At 36.8% G+C, this 17,217-nt stretch overlaps 4 protein-coding genes across 6 annotated transcripts in view; 1 reads left to right on the top strand and 3 right to left on the bottom strand.

The window, feature by feature from the left end:
* The window catches only part of LOC104767023 (ubiquitin domain-containing protein DSK2b-like), an 8,396-nt gene extending 8,051 nt beyond the window's left edge, over nucleotides 1-345 (bottom strand). The window contains exon 1 of one of the 2 annotated variants that reach the window (XM_019241267.1): nucleotides 5-345. In XM_019241267.1, coding sequence (XP_019096812.1) covers nucleotides 5-194 — 190 coding nt within the window. In that variant the 5' untranslated portion in view covers nucleotides 195-345. The remainder of the gene's footprint in view (nucleotides 1-4) is intronic. The other variant, XM_010491035.2, reaches the window with a different exon arrangement.
* Nucleotides 215-2,719, bottom strand: LOC104767022 (pentatricopeptide repeat-containing protein At2g17210). Its single transcript, XM_010491034.1, has one exon. The coding sequence runs from the start codon at nucleotides 2,693-2,695 to the stop codon at nucleotides 473-475; it is 2,223 nt and encodes a 740-aa protein (XP_010489336.1). The 5' UTR covers nucleotides 2,696-2,719; the 3' UTR covers nucleotides 215-472.
* Nucleotides 2,762-5,270, bottom strand: LOC104767026 (probable serine/threonine-protein kinase NAK). Of its 2 annotated transcripts, none has more exons than XM_010491042.2 (6): nucleotides 4,785-5,270; nucleotides 4,172-4,506; nucleotides 3,923-4,058; nucleotides 3,679-3,821; nucleotides 3,459-3,582; nucleotides 2,762-3,375 (listed from the first exon to the last, which is right to left on the bottom strand). In XM_010491042.2, the coding sequence occupies exons 1-6, from the start codon at nucleotides 4,861-4,863 to the stop codon at nucleotides 2,939-2,941; spliced, it is 1,254 nt and encodes a 417-aa protein (XP_010489344.1). In that variant the 5' UTR covers nucleotides 4,864-5,270; the 3' UTR covers nucleotides 2,762-2,938. The 2 variants fall into 2 exon arrangements, with proteins under 2 accessions (XP_010489344.1, XP_010489347.1); XM_010491045.2 differs by having other exon boundaries at nucleotides 4,172-4,503; nucleotides 4,785-5,267.
* On the top strand, nucleotides 9,098-13,646 carry LOC104768137 (ran guanine nucleotide release factor-like; the record flags this gene model as incomplete). Its single annotated transcript, XM_019240991.1, has 9 exons — nucleotides 9,098-9,166; nucleotides 9,257-9,292; nucleotides 9,406-9,543; nucleotides 9,801-9,887; nucleotides 9,972-10,019; nucleotides 10,108-10,737; nucleotides 10,859-12,733; nucleotides 13,000-13,327; nucleotides 13,423-13,646. Coding segments are annotated over 6 exons (468 nt in total), but the record flags the coding sequence as incomplete, so codon positions are not given.

Consider the following 17,217-nt stretch of genomic DNA (forward strand, 5'->3'; position numbering starts at 1 on the left):
CGACCTTTATAAATCAAGCGCTGCTGATTGGCTGGTACATCGCTGCTCTGAGCCACCAACTCTTTGAAAGACTCCACCGTCGATTCGAGACTCGTCTTCACATTAAATTTCGTGCCGTTGGAGCACCTGATGTTCACAGTCACAGCTTCTCCTTCACCAGTCTGCGGCTGACTCGAATCTCCCTCTCCACCCATTTCTAATTTCCGGATCCTAATTTAGTTCAACAAATCGCAGAGCTCGCGAAATCGATCAGGAGCCCTAATCCTAGATTTAAAAAATTGGACCAAGATTGAGAAGACACAAAGCTCTAAGTCGGTTCGGTAGATTTCTTGAGGGGAAGGATATAAACTCAGCAGATACGACGAGAACGAAACAAAAGACTTCTTCTGTTTCAGAAAGAACGAATCGACCCGAACGGGGTCGGGTCGGTTCGGGTCGGATTGACAGTCAGAGCCAGGAAATAAGGGTCGGGTCAATCGCAAAGGCCCAACAGGCCTATGTTACTCTGTTCTATTGTGTCGTCTAACCTCATGCATCTATGAAGACTATGAACGACATCGTTTAACTCAGAATCACTCTGGCTTAACTTGTCTCCTGCCAAAAACCTCCTAGCTATGCTTCCTTCAAGAACCATGCTATAACCTGCAACTACACGAACCTTTCTCTCCTTCACTAACCTCCTCATGATTGCTACATCGCCCCATGATTTCTCAGCAGCAAACACGCTTGACGCAAGCAAATACCCGGAAGAACACAAGGGCTCGAGTTCAAGAACCTCAGCTACTGCCTCTGAGGTGATGATCCCATTTTTCAAATGGTTTCTGCAACCGCTTAGAATCGATCCCCAAGAACTAGCCCCGGCTTTAACGTCTTTTGGAAGGTTCTTGATTAATTCCATGGCCGTATCAATCTCTCCAGCTCGGCTAAGCATGTCCACAATGCAAGAGTAGTGTTGCAAAGAAGGTTTGTGATCTTTTTCTACCATTGATTTGAAGATCATGAGACCTTTCTCTACCAATCCTCCATGATTGCAAGCTGATAACGCTGCCAGATATGTCACAGCGTTTGGTGTGTAACCTTTTTGTTTCATTTCCTCGAACGAAGCTAATGCTTTATCAGGCAAACCGTTAATAGCGTAAGCTGATATGACCACGGTCCAAGACACGACGTTTTTTGAAGGGATTTGATCGAATGCCCTTCTCGCCATTTCTATGGCACCACATTTTGCATATGCATCAACAATAGAGGTATCAACTGAGATGTCACTGATGGCTAACCCTCTCCGGATAGCAATTCCATGTCCCCATTTGGATTTTCTCAAGTCTGCTGAAACTGAGCATGCGTTAAGAAGATTTATGACAGTGATTGCATTGGACTTACAATCTCTCATCTGACAGAAGATTGAGATTGCTTCATAGGGGCGGCCAGAACGGGCTAATCCTGAGATCAGTATGCTACATGACACCACATCCTTATACCTCATCGAATCAAGCACGGTTCTTGCATCATCAACAAGACTGCAGCTTGTATATGCATCCATCAAAGAACTCAAAGCCACTTCGTTAGACTCATATCCATGCCGGATTATCACGCAATGTATTGACTTGCAGGGCAATGGCTGCTCAAAGAACTTACAAACCTGGAGAAGCGTCACAAGAGTAACTTCATCTACTTCAACCGCCTCTTTTCCCATCAAACGAAACATCTCAAGAGCCTCATCGTACCTTTGGTTATGTACAAACCCAGCCAAAATCGAATTCCATGAAACAATGTTTCTACAAGTGGTCTCATCAAATACTCTAAATGCTGAATCAACATCAAATACTTTGGCATACATATCAATGAGTGAATTGCGTACAAACACATCTACCAAATCAAAACCTCTCCGTATCGAAAATCCATGAACTGATCTTCCCACATCAGTATCCTCCAAAACCGCGCAAGCCTTGAGAACACTAGTCACAGTTACACAATCAGGCTCTGTTTTCGCCTCATTAACCATCTCTCTAAACAACTTCAATCCCAAAACAGGTTCCTGGCTTTGCACATAACTTCGAATCACCACACTCCATGAAATAACATCTCTTTCAGACATTTCATCGAACAGTTTACGTGCACTCGAGGAATCACACTCTGAGTACATACACAAGACCGAGTTTTGAACAGACGAAATCCCACAAAACCCACTACGGATCACGTAGCCATGAATCTCCTCTCCATCCAATCGTAAACTACGGATCACAAGAACCAATGTTGACACATTAGGCTCAAAACCCCAAACTCTCGACTTCGAAAACCACCATAACCCTTCTTCCTCAAAACCATGATCGAGAAGCCCAAACACAATTATGTTCCAAGAAACAGAATCTCTCCAAGTCATACAATCAAACTCTCGTATCGCAGAGCTCAAGTCTCCACATTTCATGTAGAAATCAGCAATCGAGTTCCCAACAGAAACGAAAGACTCAAACCCTCTCTTCAACAGACTCGCTTGGATGCATCTACCTTGAAACAACCATGAGAGCTTAGCACAAGCTTTGAAAACGATGGGGAAAACAAAAGGATCGTTAAATTGAATTCCAGCTCTCTGTATCTCTGAATACCCAGTGAGCACTTCCCTCCATCTTCCATTAACGGAAGCTTGCTTAATCTTTGATGACAAAGCTTCTAGCTTTGAACACAAGTGTGATCCCATTATACCACACCTAAAGTTTCAAGCTTTCACAGCAGAGTTGTGTGAAAAGAATGGTTTTTCATAATCTGTTTTAAGCAGTTATTATATTACACACACAGGTACAAGTACAAGTACAACATATGTTTTGTTTTCTCTATTTTGGTTGTTCCATATAGTAGTATACATACGAATTGGGTTCTGATGATCTTTTAACAAATACAAAACTAGAAAAGAAAAAAAGAATCTCGTGGCTTCAAAACAACACTAGCGAGCTCGAGCCATGGTATGCCTAGGACGAAATGAAGAGAGATGTTGTGGGCGATAATGGCCTTGTTGTTGACGGACGGATGGGGAAGAAGCTCTAGTGGTAGTCCTTCGCTCCAACGGTTTCTCATTAGCAGCTTCTATGAGTTCAAGCGATTCCACAACTTCTTTCATGGACGGGCGGTCCTTAGGTTCGGGTCCAAGGCATTTTAAAGCCAGTTGAGCGACTCGGAAAGCGGATTTGAAAGGGTACCTTCCTTCTAGACGAGGGTCCATTATGCTTCTTAGTTTTCTTCTTTCGGATAGATGAGGTTTGATCCATTCGGTTAGATTGTGTTGCCCGGTAGGACGAGTAGGATCAAGTGCATGTAAACTAGTTAAGATCTCAGCCAAGACAACGCCAAACCCGTAAACATCGCTCTTTACATACAAGTGACCTGTTAGAACCAACCAATATGTTCACATAAACTGTCTTGTAATGAAAAACCAAAAAAAACAAGAAGACAAGACAATGTAGTACCTGTAGCAACATACTCTGGAGCTGCATAACCTTGTGTACCCATAACCCGTGTTGTGATGTGAGATTGACTCGCAGAAGGACCTAATTTCGCCAATCCAAAATCTGATATCTTTGCGTTATATGACTGCATCAAGAACAAACCAATTGAATGAATACCATGCATGCTTGATGATTTGCTACAACATCATTCAAATCCATAAGCAATCAGTATTTTACTTACCCCATCAAGTAGGATGTTTGAAGCTTTGAAGTCTCTATAAATTACTTGCTTCTCTGAAGCGTGTAGGAACGCTAATCCTTTAGCTGCTCCTATTGCGATCTTAAGCCTTATCTCCCATGAGAGCGGCTGCACGGAAGAACCCCCTGGAAGAATAATAGCAATTCCAATTTCAAACCATGCGGATTAAGGAATCATCGGAGTGAGATGAGTTGTGTATAGTATGGTATAAGAAGAAGGTTCTTACTTCGGAAGAGATGATTCTCTAAACTCCCTTTCTGCATAAACTCATACACAAGAAGCAACTCTTCACCTTCCAAGCAGTATCCCAATAGTTTCACTAGGTTCGGATGAGAGACCCTCCCAAGAAAATTTACCTCACACTGCACAAAAACCAAGTAAGAATCCAAACAGTAAACAAACAAAAGAAACTCCACATTGCATACCAAAGAAAACTACAATCCCATGATTCATTTGGTAAGCTGACTCTACTCACTTGCCATTCCTCGAATCCTTGGAAGCTTTCAGCATTTAGTTTCTTAACAGCAATCACGGTTCCATTGCTTTGTTTCCCAGGCGTCTTATCTTCAAGCCAGCCTTTAAAGACTTTCCCAAATCCTCCTTCTCCAAGAACATTCTCAGACTTGAAATTCCTAGTTGCAGCTCTAAGTTCTGCTAAGCTGAATATCCTCAAATTCGGAATGGGAAGTATCTGTCCTTCGGGATAAACATCTTCACCACTTGTCACAGAGAACCCGCTATTGCTAGAGATGTTACTTCCCCTTGATGTTCCTGTAGTCGTCGTGTTGTTTGATGACTTTAAAGCTCCTACTTCCAGTAATAACCATAGGAAAAAACCAAGTCAAGCCCACAAAACACTGAATCACAAACAGCATAAAAACATAGTCTTTTAATCAAAAGATCAAAACTTTCATAGAACACATATGAGATAACACCAAAAGAACACTCTCAAATCCAATTAACAAAGGCTAAAACCACACACAGAGACGTAAAAGCGTAACCTTTATGCATCAAACAAACAAGTACAACGTATCACGCAAGTTTAAACCAAACCCAGATAGGGAATTCAGTAGATTGAGAGAACAAACCTGAACTGATGTTACCAGTAGAGGTAGGTGTTGTTGTAGGAGGAGAAGAATCAGATGAAGAGCTCCAGCAAAGTCCCATCCCAACAAAAGAAAAACTAAAGCCAAACTGTTTTTGTTACCCTCTTTCAAAATAAATACAAGTATCTGTAAATCTTAAACAATTAAATACAATTCTTTGTCAGGCATGATTTTATTAATATGAAGTCAAAGAGAAAGAAAAAAAAAAGTGGCGTGTGAAGCTAAAACAGAGTACTTTACAAGAAAATATTGATGGATAGAGATCGGACAGGTATCGTTTAAATTGGGTGTGAATGATTAGAAGAAGAAGAAGAAAGAAGATAACTTTTTTATTCTTTTCTTTTTTAATTCGACGAAATTTCTTCTCTGACAAATTTATTTATTGTTATAGAATGAATTGTGGTGAGAGAGTTTGTTTTGTTATCATGAGAGCATTGAAGAGAGATGAGAGAGAAGACTAAGTCTTTACAAGAATGGTGGTGGTGCAATGGATCATGATGAGACTACCAAATAATGAGAAAATACAGATTATCCTCTGTATTTTTCTTCATTTTTGAAACTTTATTTTTACTTTTCAACGAAGTCACTATCTCTTTGAAATTTATTTTGCTTTCACCTTTTAACCTACTCAAGATTTTCATAAATATTAGTATTAATATTAAAACGTGAAAGTAGAAAAACATATTCATTTTCTTGAAATTATAGTCAAAAACAATAGTATTGTTTGATGATGTATGCTCTTTCAATATTTGTCGATGACATTCATTTATTTTCTTTATATAGATATATAAAAAAAAATGAATGGTAAAGCTTCCAATTCAATAAAAGATGAATGAATAGCTCTTCATCTTTGGTAATCTATTTACAGATTTTTCTTTCACGGCATCTTTTTGGCCCTTAAAAGTATAGGACCATGACCCCGAGCCCGAATATGTTGGTTTGCATACGGATAGATAAGAAAAAAAAAACAAATATTTGTCAAGAGTTCATTCATGGACGTGATTTTGGCGTTTTAAGTATGTGATTTTGATGTGAATGTGAAAACTACTCAAGAAAAAAAGGTCTTATGAAAGTCGATTCACCATTGTCACTAATTTTTTTGTGCGCAAAGACCTTTTTCTTATAATTTGTTTCTTGTTTTCTATTAGATCAAAAGTTTCATTGAGTGTTTAACGTTTCTACATCTAATAGAATCGATCTGTCATTTCGTGTATCTATATTAACATTTTTGAAGTACATTTTGTGTTATGTCCTTTACGTTTTGTTTATTTAAAAAGTTATTTACAACATTAACCCCTAAAAAATTTCTAAAACTAACATTACTCCAGATTTTGTTTCCTAAATAGTTTACATTTCATTCCAACTAAAAAATAACAGCAATCAATATGAAATTAAAAATTCTCATATATTTAACTACACATTTTGTTGTGTTTTGAGATGTTCTATATCTGAATCCTTCGCAAACAAAAAAAATACAATTTGATTCTCATTTTGTTTTCCAAAATCTGTGAGCTTTGATTATTACCGTAAGAAAAACTTTGATTGGCATTTATTTAAATTAACATATATAAACTTAATAAAAAAATTAACTATTACGAATATGTAAAGTTTAAAAAGTCTAAAATAGATGAGTTATAAAGAAGACATGTTGGAATTAATAAAATATTATTAAATTTGTATTAATACGGGTTAAATCTTCATTTAATTATTTATCAACACTACTAATATTAGAATATTTGACATAAAATCAAGTTGATTTAACTAAGATTGTGTAAAATAATTAAATCATTAGGAAAAATGTGACTATCATAGCGTATAAATTACTGATTATGTATTTAGATCCCTTATTTTTTTGTTATAATAATTAAAAATCAAAATAGAATCTCATACACTAAACAAAACAAACTAAATATAACAAACAAATGGTCATGAAATATATTACAGATTAAAAAATAATATAAATATTTAGCCACACAACAACCGAACAATTTAGTTATTCCTCTATTTACAAAACATCCAATATTTAACAAATAAATACAACATAAAGTATAAATTATAATAAAAGTAATAGTCCCATAGGCATAGACATAGTCTGATCAAAATTTTGTAAATAAATTTAGAAAGTAAAGTCTAACTTGGAAAAAAGTCTAATTTAGTAAAGAGTCTAATCTTAGTAAAGAGTCTTGTAAATCAAATTTAGCAATGACGATGTAGTTTTTTTTTTTTTTTGGAAGAACAACATACTACAAAACAAACGTGCACGTGTACGCACTTAATTTAACAAGTTAAGATTATTGTCCTGTACGCAGTTAGTTTAAGATTATTGTTTTTAGAATAAAAAAAATTAAGATGATTAAATGTAAATCATATGCGCATTTTTTATTAATTATATAATATAGTATGAACACGACTCTAATGTAAGAATGGCAGCCCTCTCACGCGTAATGCGTCGGTGGGTCAAACGATCCTGATTTTTGTGGAGAACAATATATAAGAAATAAAATTAAAACTTGATGTGCTAAAAGTATATAAATACAGAAGAAGAGGAAAATTACATTTGAAGTTTTTCTTTTATTGTTTTACCAATCTAATGATACATGACTAAGCCGGTTTAGTTTTGGTATTCCATTTATAGTTTGAAACTGTAATGCTTCAAAGTTCAAACTCTCATACGCTGTTGATCACGATATTAAAATATTTCCAACAATTTAGTGTTGCATTGCCAACAATCTTGTACCAATCGGAGCCTATTTGTAAATGCGTATAATACATTCATTAATCTAATGTCTTAAAGAAGACTTTAACAAAAAAACAAAAACAAAAAAAAAGGAAAAAAATAGTAACATCGAGAGATGGTTTATCCAAAGTGGGCTTTTGTTTGATGATCTTAATGTCTATTTGGGCCAACAATAGTTCCCATCATAAAATGGCATTGGACTTTTAAAACAGTTATCTTTTTTTTTCCTTGGTCAAATACAATCAATCTTTATGTAAAATCTTTATTTCTTCAATTTTACAATTGGGGTGTTACATAGTTTAGTTTAAAGTTAAACTAATAATATAATTCAAAGTATATTAATCATTATCAATTAAAATAATATATAATAATTAAGTAATAGTATAAATTTCAACTTTGATCACCGAAAAATTACCTGATTTCTGCTCATCATTATTGTCTAAAGTAAATGTTAAATCTTTAAATTTAAGTTTGATCAATTATATCTATATTATTAAGAACGGTGATTAGTGTGAAACATCACATTTTCTTATTTCTATATACTTCCATTCCATCCTATAAGTGTGATATATAATTGATAAAAATTAATTATAAAACAAATTAGTTCATAAAATACTCTAATCCATTAAAATTTGAATGTAACTAAATTATACTCATATTTTTGGTTAAAAAAATTTTCATTTAACCCACAACTATAATTATGCGGATATGACTATCTCGTGAAGCTTGCATATGTGAGCTACGTGCATTCCGAAATTAAATGGTTAGCATAATAGCATCCCAGCAAGATGGTCCGAAAGTTTTGGCCTACTTTTTTACATGACTTTTGCATAAGAAGTCAAATGACTCTTAGCTAAGATGGAATGATAAACGTTTCAACATTAGAGTTGCCTAAAACATCGATTATATACAATGTCAATGATTTATGGCTTGCTCAAAAAAATCTGAGATAGATAATAGCTAATGAGGTGAAAAAGGCAAGAAAATAGAAGAGGGTTGAGGTAATAAATGCAGTTTCCATCTCAGCAAAAAAAAAAATGCAGTTTCCATGGACATAAGTAGAGGTGTCAATTGGGCTTAGGCCCGCGGGCACAGCCCGTTATGTAGTTTAGCGGATCGGGCATGGGCTCTTAATTTGATGCCCAAAAAGTGGCGGGTCACACGGACTCGGCCCGTTTGGTTTGCGGGTCAGGCGGATTGTGACCGCTGATGACCGCGGGGTAAGCGGGCGGACCTGTCATTGCCATAGTTCCATCACTGATTCACTTCTATGCCAGTTCACAAGCGGTGGTGCGGCATAGGCGAGGAGATTCGAGCTAGATTTGGGTTTCCGTTTGGTAATCTCGACGAGAATTGTAGGAGGATCGGCGAGAAGAGATAAGAAGAATCAGTTCACCGTGAGAAGCTTTGGTTTATCGCTAGTGTGTCGAATAACGAGACGTATTTGAAGCTGATTGAGAGGTTTCCGATGATTGATAAAGACTGGAATCTTCATCTTCTTCCTATTACATCTTCGAGTCAAGGGGTTTATCAAAAATCCAGGTATTGATTTGTTTTTTTTGTATCTACTAATGTTGGAACATTGTTTGGTGGCGCTATCTCCACCGTCTTCCCTCGGAGATTTGAGGTTCTCTCAATATTATAACCCTTTTTCTTTTTTTTCTCCGCTGCTAATTGTAATTCACGTTTTCCTGATTTCTTTATCCTGAATCTTCAGAATGTGAGTAATATCCGACAAGTTCCAGATCATCAGGTTTGGTTTCTTTGTTCAAAGATTTTCGAGCATTGTTTTCTAATTAAAGATTTGTTGATTTTGACAGTTCCTTAATTAATGTCTTTGATGTTTAAATTATTTGGTTTTTACAGGAAGTGTTTGTCGATCCTTCAAGAGATGAGAGCTTGATATTTGAGTTGTTGGATTTCAAGAATGAGGTTGGTGATATTGGCAGTGCTTCTTGGTTCCTTAATGATCTTGCGCGTGAGCAAGATGCTGAAGGATTTCAGGTAACACCACTACACTAGAACCCTTGTTATATGTTTGGAAGACAAATCAATTTCAAGAACTAGTGTTTATTTCTCTAGAGTTTCTTGATTACAAAATGTTATAAACATACAGATTTCTCAAAGTTGGACCCTTTTTGTCTGAGATAACAGTAGCGAGGCTGTTTTTGTGTTAGTTCAGTCTCTGAAACTAGTCGAAACAGACTAATAATGGTGTATTTTATGAACATAAATTAGTAATATTGTCGTGTTATTTTCAGTTGATTGAACAATCAGAGGTCATTGAGGCGCCTGGACTGTCGTACAGAAACATCCCTGCTGTTGCAACAACTGCTATTGGAGAGATGGTAAGGTCCATTCACATGATTTTAACGGTTTGTTTGCCCATAAGTTTCCTCTCTATTTGTTTGCTCTAACAACGTTCATTACAGGCTATATCCAAAGGAAGACAGGGAAGAGAAGCACAAAACCTAGTGAGGGTAATTAAGCTTATCCTTGCTCTGTCCCTTTTTCCATAAGTTTGTTTCTTGAGACACATCTGGTCTTATGTGATGGTTTATTCTTCAGGTATATGTGGCAAATCTGCGTCTTAAGGGAGTTGATACAGATGTCTTAGTGACTGCCTATGAACCTATACTGATGTCCCACAAACGTTAAATTTTGACCATGTTCCCTGAAGCGAAAAGCATATATAATTATGAGTATTAGTCACAAAGAAGAAGTAAGAGTTCTTAATGAAAAGATAAGTTGCTTAATGAAAAGATAAGTTGCTTAATATAATTATTTGGACTGGACCACGATCCACTTGAGTTCTTACTGGTTTTGTTCCCTCGGTATAGGATGCAGTTCAAGGCTCTATGGGACATGAACTCTAGTGTGGCTGCAGCCTACAACAGCCTACAGGTAATCACTGTCTAGCTTGTTTTAAAGTTTATACCAAACCCTGTGACACACCTAGAAGCTTTGAAAGATAATTTAAAAATATATTTAGTAATTAGTAAATACTAACTAGATATTAGAAGATTTAGTCGTTTAGCTTTTGTATAAAAGCTGAAAACCCTAGATAGTTTAGCATAATTCATTGATTTGCTTGACAAAACACACGATTTCATCGAGACACGCGACTTCATCACGACTTCATCGAGACACACCAAACCCTGTGACACACGACTCCAGTCCTCAAAGTCTATTGTGATGGTAAGCTATATTGTTCCTTCTTGTCTATTGTCAAAACTTCAATCCTTTAAACTCTTGTGATATGATATCTCAGTTGATTTTTTTTTTTTTTTTTTTTTTTTTTTNTTTTTTTTTTGTAAAGGATTCAAATGATTCTTATGATCTGAGATCAATAGACTTAGAGTCTCAAAGAGTAATTGATGCTGCAAACGCTGAAGAAGAACAGAATATGTTTGATGGAGCAAAGCCATCTACAAGTCGTAAGAGAGCATCAATTCATATTGATGACGATGATGTTGAACAGGAGAAAGGAAAGACAACATCAACACAACCGAAGAAGAGAAAGCAGAATAAGTTTGATGGAGATCAATCCTCTAAATCTGGTAAAAGGGCTGCAATTGATATCGATGATGATGATGATGATCTACATGATAATGTCAAAGGAGATAAAGGAAAAGGGAAAGCAACATCAACAGAACCAACAAAGAGAAAGCAGTATGCAGATTGCTGGGAGCATTTTTTAGTGGTTAAGAAGACTATTAATGGAAAACTTCAAGAGAGAGCCGAATGCAAGCACTGCAAGAGGGATTATGCCTACAATTCACACAAGAACGGTACACATTCTTATAATCGTCATATGGAATCATGTAAGGTTCGACTTAGTAATGCTGATATTAGTAAAGTGATGCTCAACTCTGAGGTAAGATTACAAGATAGGAAGATAGATCATATGGTTTTTCGTGAAATGGTAGCTAAGTGTATCATTCAACATGATCTCCCATTTGCCTATGTTGAATATGAGAGAGTTAGATCAGTTTGGAAGTATTTGAACGCATATGTGAAGTTTATAAGCAGGAACACAACTGCAGCAGACATTTACAAGTTATATGAGACTGAGACAGAGAATTTAAAGAGAGAATTAGCTAACCTTCCAGGGAGGATTAGCTTCACTTCTGATTTGTGGACTGCAATCACTCATGAGGGCTACATGTGTCTAACAGCACACTATGTTGACAGGAACTGGAAATTAAATAGCAATATTATTGCGTTCTAAGCGTTTCCGCCTCCATATTCAGGTATGCACATAGCAATGGAGATTTTGGAGAAGTGGAAGAATTATGGAATTGAAAAAAAAGTGTTTTCCATCACGTTAGATAATGCTAATAACAATGACACAACACAAGAGATTCTGAAATCTCAGCTTATGTTGCGGAATGATTTGTTGTGTGGAGGAGACTACTTTCATGTGCGATGCGCAGCACATATTCTTAACATCATTGTTCAGATTGGCCTGACAAATATAGGTGATACATTGGAAAAGATTAGAGAGAGTATCAAATATGTTGAAGCTTCTGAAAAACGTGAAATATTGTTTGCAAAGTGTGTTGAAGCGGTTGGTCTACAGTTGAAAGCGGGCTTGATTATGGATGTTAAAACTAGATGGAACTCAACATACAAGATGCTTGATAGGGCTCTCAAGTATCGAGCTGCCTTTGGTAATCTCAAAGTCATTGATGGGAGAAACTACAAGTTTCACCCTACAGAAGCTGAATGGCACCGATTGAAGCAGATTTGTGAGTTTTTGGAGCCTTTTGATGAAATCACTAATCTGATCTCAGGTTCAACATATCCAACTTCAAACTTGTATTTCATGCAAGTTTGGAAGATCAACAATTGGTTGATATCGAATTCACAGAATCAAGATGAAGACATCATAAGTATGATTGTTCCAATGAGAGAAAGGTTTGATAAGTATTGGGAAGAGGTTAGTGATGTCTTTGCAATGACTACAGTGTTTGATCCAAGGTTGAAGCTAACACTGGTCAATTATTGTTTTGAAAAGAACGACAAGGGTTCTGCTGAGATAAAGATTAAACATTTGCGTGGTAAGCTTGCTACTCTTTTTGAATCTTATGAGAATAAGTCCATTTTCACATCATCTTCTACAGAGACACGTGAAACTAATCATCAAACTGATGAGAATGAAGGAAAAAAAAGGAGTTTTGGCAACTATGATGTAAGTATTCAAATTCTCACTCTCTTAGGCTATGAAAACTAATTCTCAGTTTCGGTTTGAAACTTTAGTTACGTACATTTTTTTTTTATGGTTTAGGTACAGTTTGGTTATGTTTAGTTACGTTTACGTACTAGTAATAAACTTTAGTTACGTTTACGTACACTATGTCTTAAGTTGTTTGAGAAATGTGCAGATTTTTTTTGAAATGTTCATGTCTTGTTAATTTTTTTTGTTTGAATACTGAGATTAGTTTTATATATTTGTAGGATTTTATTAACTTCCGCAAAAAAACTGTTGTTACTAGTGGAAAGTCTTCTTTGGAAATGTATCTAGATGATCCGCCGATAGACATGATAGAGTATGAGAGTTTGGATATTTTAAAATATTGGAAAGATAACTCTCAGCGGTATGGAGAACTGGCGTCAATGGCTTGCGACCTCCTTAGTATACCAATCACAACAGTAGCATCTGAATCTTCTTTTAGTATTGGAGCTCGAGTTTTGAACAAGTACAGAAGCCGTCTTCTCCCAAAGAATGTTCAAGCACTAATATGCTGCCGCAATTGGTTAAAAGGTTTTGAAGCCTATGAAAATGGTAAGCAAACAATTTTCACATTTTGGTATTGATTGTGTAACTTTTAAGTGATATATATTTACCTTGACCTTCTTCTATTACTTTACCATATGTAGAGGAGGATGAAGAATTTGATGAAGATGAGACATTACCTTCTTTCCAATCAATTGTTGATGATGAAGCTTGATTTGGTTAAAGAGACATCTTTACCTTGAAATTTTTATTTTCAGCTTTCCATTTCATTTTAATACTTTGGTTTAATGTTTCAGTTTAATACATTGGTTTTTTGTTTCTGCTTACTATTTATCTGATTTAAATTTCAGTTTAAACATATTCATTATGCGTTTGCGTTTCTGTATTGGTTATGGCATTGTTAGCTCCATTATCACAATTAAAAGCTACGTGCACATACATTAAACAATCACGTACTTGTTTTGTCATAAGAAATCATGCTATAAATAATACAAGTTCTGGTTAAACAATCACGTACTTGTTTTGTAGAGGTGCACATATATTAAACAATCACGTACTTGTTTTGTCGATGCTGTGTGAGTGTGACTGTGTGTTAGACATAAGTTCGTTCACAAACGGCAAAGGCTAAACCGTAAGTACTTGCGTCGTCATCTTCTCTAACGAGTCAGAACTGTGCCATAGTTAGAAGACGCCCGCGGGCATGCCCATTAGTCCGCAAAGATAGGCGAAGCGGGCATGGGCACTGATACGTCGCCCGCCACCCACGGCGGACCTGTCCGTGGCGGTTCACTGAAAAGACGTGCCCATCACGGTCGGTCTGTTTGGGCGCGGGCATTCCCGTTTGACACCCCTAGACATAAGTAATGATTGTAGTTTCAAAATGGGGTCACAATCTTAGCTGTCCTTCACAAACACACTCTCAATATTGTCTCTTCCACTAGCAAAATGTTGTCTTGAAAGTCCTTTTCCTTACCTTTATTATTACATTGCCACGCTAAGTAAGTAAGAGAAGCATGGCCTCACAAAAGTATGGGGGCACTCCAATCTACTGATAAGAAAAAAGACCTAATATATAAATATTATTGGTGTTGATAACCAATTTATATATATATATATATATATATTTATTAAACACTCATGCAAAAAGGAACATGTGTAAGAATTACGAAAGTGTACGAGAAGAATAGAAAATGAGATAGAATGATCAAGAGAGAATGAAAGAGAGAAAGAGAAAGCGGCTAGGTTAGAATAAAGGAGAAGGAGAGATTCTCATTCCTTGAATAATAATGACCTAGTCACAAACTATTTATAGGGATACAATGGAGTCTATATAAGGGAACTACTAGAATGTACATTTATAATCGTAGGAAGAACGGGTTCTTATATCCTAAGAAGAACACGTTCTTATATCATAAGGAGAACACGTTCTTCTAACACAAGGAGAACGCGTTCTTAGTGTGTTCATATTCACACTCCCCCTCAAGCTTAACCATTTTGGAACAGAGGTTAAGCTTGAAACTATGAACACCCACCTCATTAAAAACCTTAGTATGGAAAACCCATTTGGGACAAAAACATACTAAGAGAAAAAGAANCTATGAACACCCACCTCATTAAAAACCTTAGTATGGAAAACCCATTTGGGACAAAAACATACTAAGGGAAAAAGAGTATGGAGTCAATAGCTTAGGGTCTTCATCGGTGGCCTGGTTAGGTCCATAAGTCCAAGTTTGGAGTGTATATACTCGCAAACCTTGGGACTCGCTGCTTTGGTGAAGACGTCTGCCAGTTGTTCAGAACTCTTGGTGTGACATGGCAAGATAACTCCTAACTCTGACTTTGTGGCAGTCCACTTCTATGTGTTTCGTCCTTTCATGAAATATTGAGTTTGATGCAATGTGAATAGCGGCTTCATTGTCACAATGCATTGTGATCGGCTTTGGAGTCTCGATGCCTAGATCCTTCAAGAGAGCTTTGAGCCACATGAGTTCGGTTGTGAGCTTCCTCATTGCCCTGTATTCAGACTCTACACTTGAGAGAGATACCACCTTTTGTTTCTTACTCTTCCAAGTGACAAGATTTCCTCCAACAAACGTGCAATAACCAGATGTTGAGCGTCTATCTTCATGATCCCCATCATAATCTGCATCACAGTATCATACCAGCTCTGCATTTCCATTACATCCCATCCATATGCCTTGTCCTGGTGATACATTTTCCAATGATGTAATGTTGGCTTCTGCATATGTTGACTCACCTGGTTCACAGCAAAGCATATATCAGGTCGAGTAATGGTGGAATAAATAAGCTTACCTACCAACCGTCGATACTGTTTTACATCTTCGAATGGAGCATCATTCAGCTCCCCCTTACGACCAGCCTTGTAGTCTTCTTCAAGTGGAGTTTCAAGTGGTTTTGATCCAAGTTTACCTGCCTCATTCAAAAGATCAAGTGTGTACTTTCTTTGCGACAAAAAGAGTCCTTCTTCAGAACGAAAAACTTTTATCCCAAGAAAGTACTTTAGTTCTCCAAGATCTTTGATATCAAAAACTTATTTGAGATAGAGTTTGGTATCTTGAATACCTACCTTGTCATTCCCGGAGATGATAATATCATCAACATATATAAGAATGACTATAATACCTCTTTGGCTTGGATAAGTAAAAAGAGTGTGATCAGCTTCTGATCTTCTAAATCCTTTTTCCATCAATGTTGAACTGAGTTTATGATACCAAGCTCTTGGTGATTGTTTCAGCCCATATATTGATTTCTTTAATTTAAACACCTTTCCGGGACCAATAGTGTCTTCAAGTCCTGGTGGTGGTCTCATATAGACTTCTTCTTCCAGTTCTCCTTGTAAGAACGTGTTCTTCACATCCATCTGCCACAATTCCCAAGATAGATTAGTAGCTAATGAGAGCACTACTCTTACCGTGTGAAGCTTGGCCACTGGAGCGAATGTGTCAGAATAGTCTTCTCCATAATTTTGAGTGAACCCTCTTGCTACAAGCCTGGCTTTATATCGTTCTATCTCCCCATTACTCTTATACTTTATAGTGAATATCCATCGAGATGTCACAACTTTCTTCCCTTTTGGTAGATCAGCTTTGTCCCATGTGTGATTCTTCACCATTGCATTAGTCTCATCTCCGACCGCATCACACCAAAATTTATGTTCTTTAGCTTCCTCATAAGTTTGTAGAATCCAATGCTGATCAATTTGAGTGAGAAACACTTGATGCTCAACAGGAAAATGTGCCAAAGTGCATATAGCTTGTATAGGGGGAGCAACCGCCTGACTATTGTAGAAGATGCGAGGATTTTTCTAGTTCTTAGGAGCAGACTTTAGTCGTTCACTTCATCGGAGGGGAATAACTTCAATGGCCTCATCCTCTGTAGCCTCAACCTCTGTAGCCTCAACCTGAGTCGGATGTTCTTCCACATGATCTTCTTCCTCTAATTTAGGTTCTTCTCCCCCGGAAGCAAGATCATCCTCCTCGGATACACGTTCTTCACCTAGATTGTTCAGTTCATCTTCAGCTTGATCATAATCATCTGCTTCATGACTATGAGGACTATCAGTTTCATCTAGAGAAGAACAAGGTTGATGTTGATTATTCGCAACTCCAAGCCTTTCAAGAAGAATGCGGAGATTGTCTGCTCTATCTGATGAAGAGTAGGGAAGATCTTTCAAGTTCTCCCAATTACTTGTATCATAGAATCCCTTAGATTCTAAGAACTTGACATCCCTTGAGACCAGAACCCTCCTAGCTTCAGGTTCATAACACTTATATTCCTTTTGAGTAGTCGAGTAGCCAATAAACATGCTTTTGACACTCTTAGCGTCAAGCTTGTCACGCTGCTCACCTGGTTTTAAGACATAACACACACATCCAAATACACGTAAGTGATTGATAGACGGTTTAATTTTGTTAAGT

This window comes from Camelina sativa, chromosome 19, assembly GCF_000633955.1.
Source record: "Camelina sativa cultivar DH55 chromosome 19, Cs, whole genome shotgun sequence".
In the NCBI taxonomy this organism is placed as follows: Eukaryota; Viridiplantae; Streptophyta; class Magnoliopsida; order Brassicales; family Brassicaceae; genus Camelina; species Camelina sativa.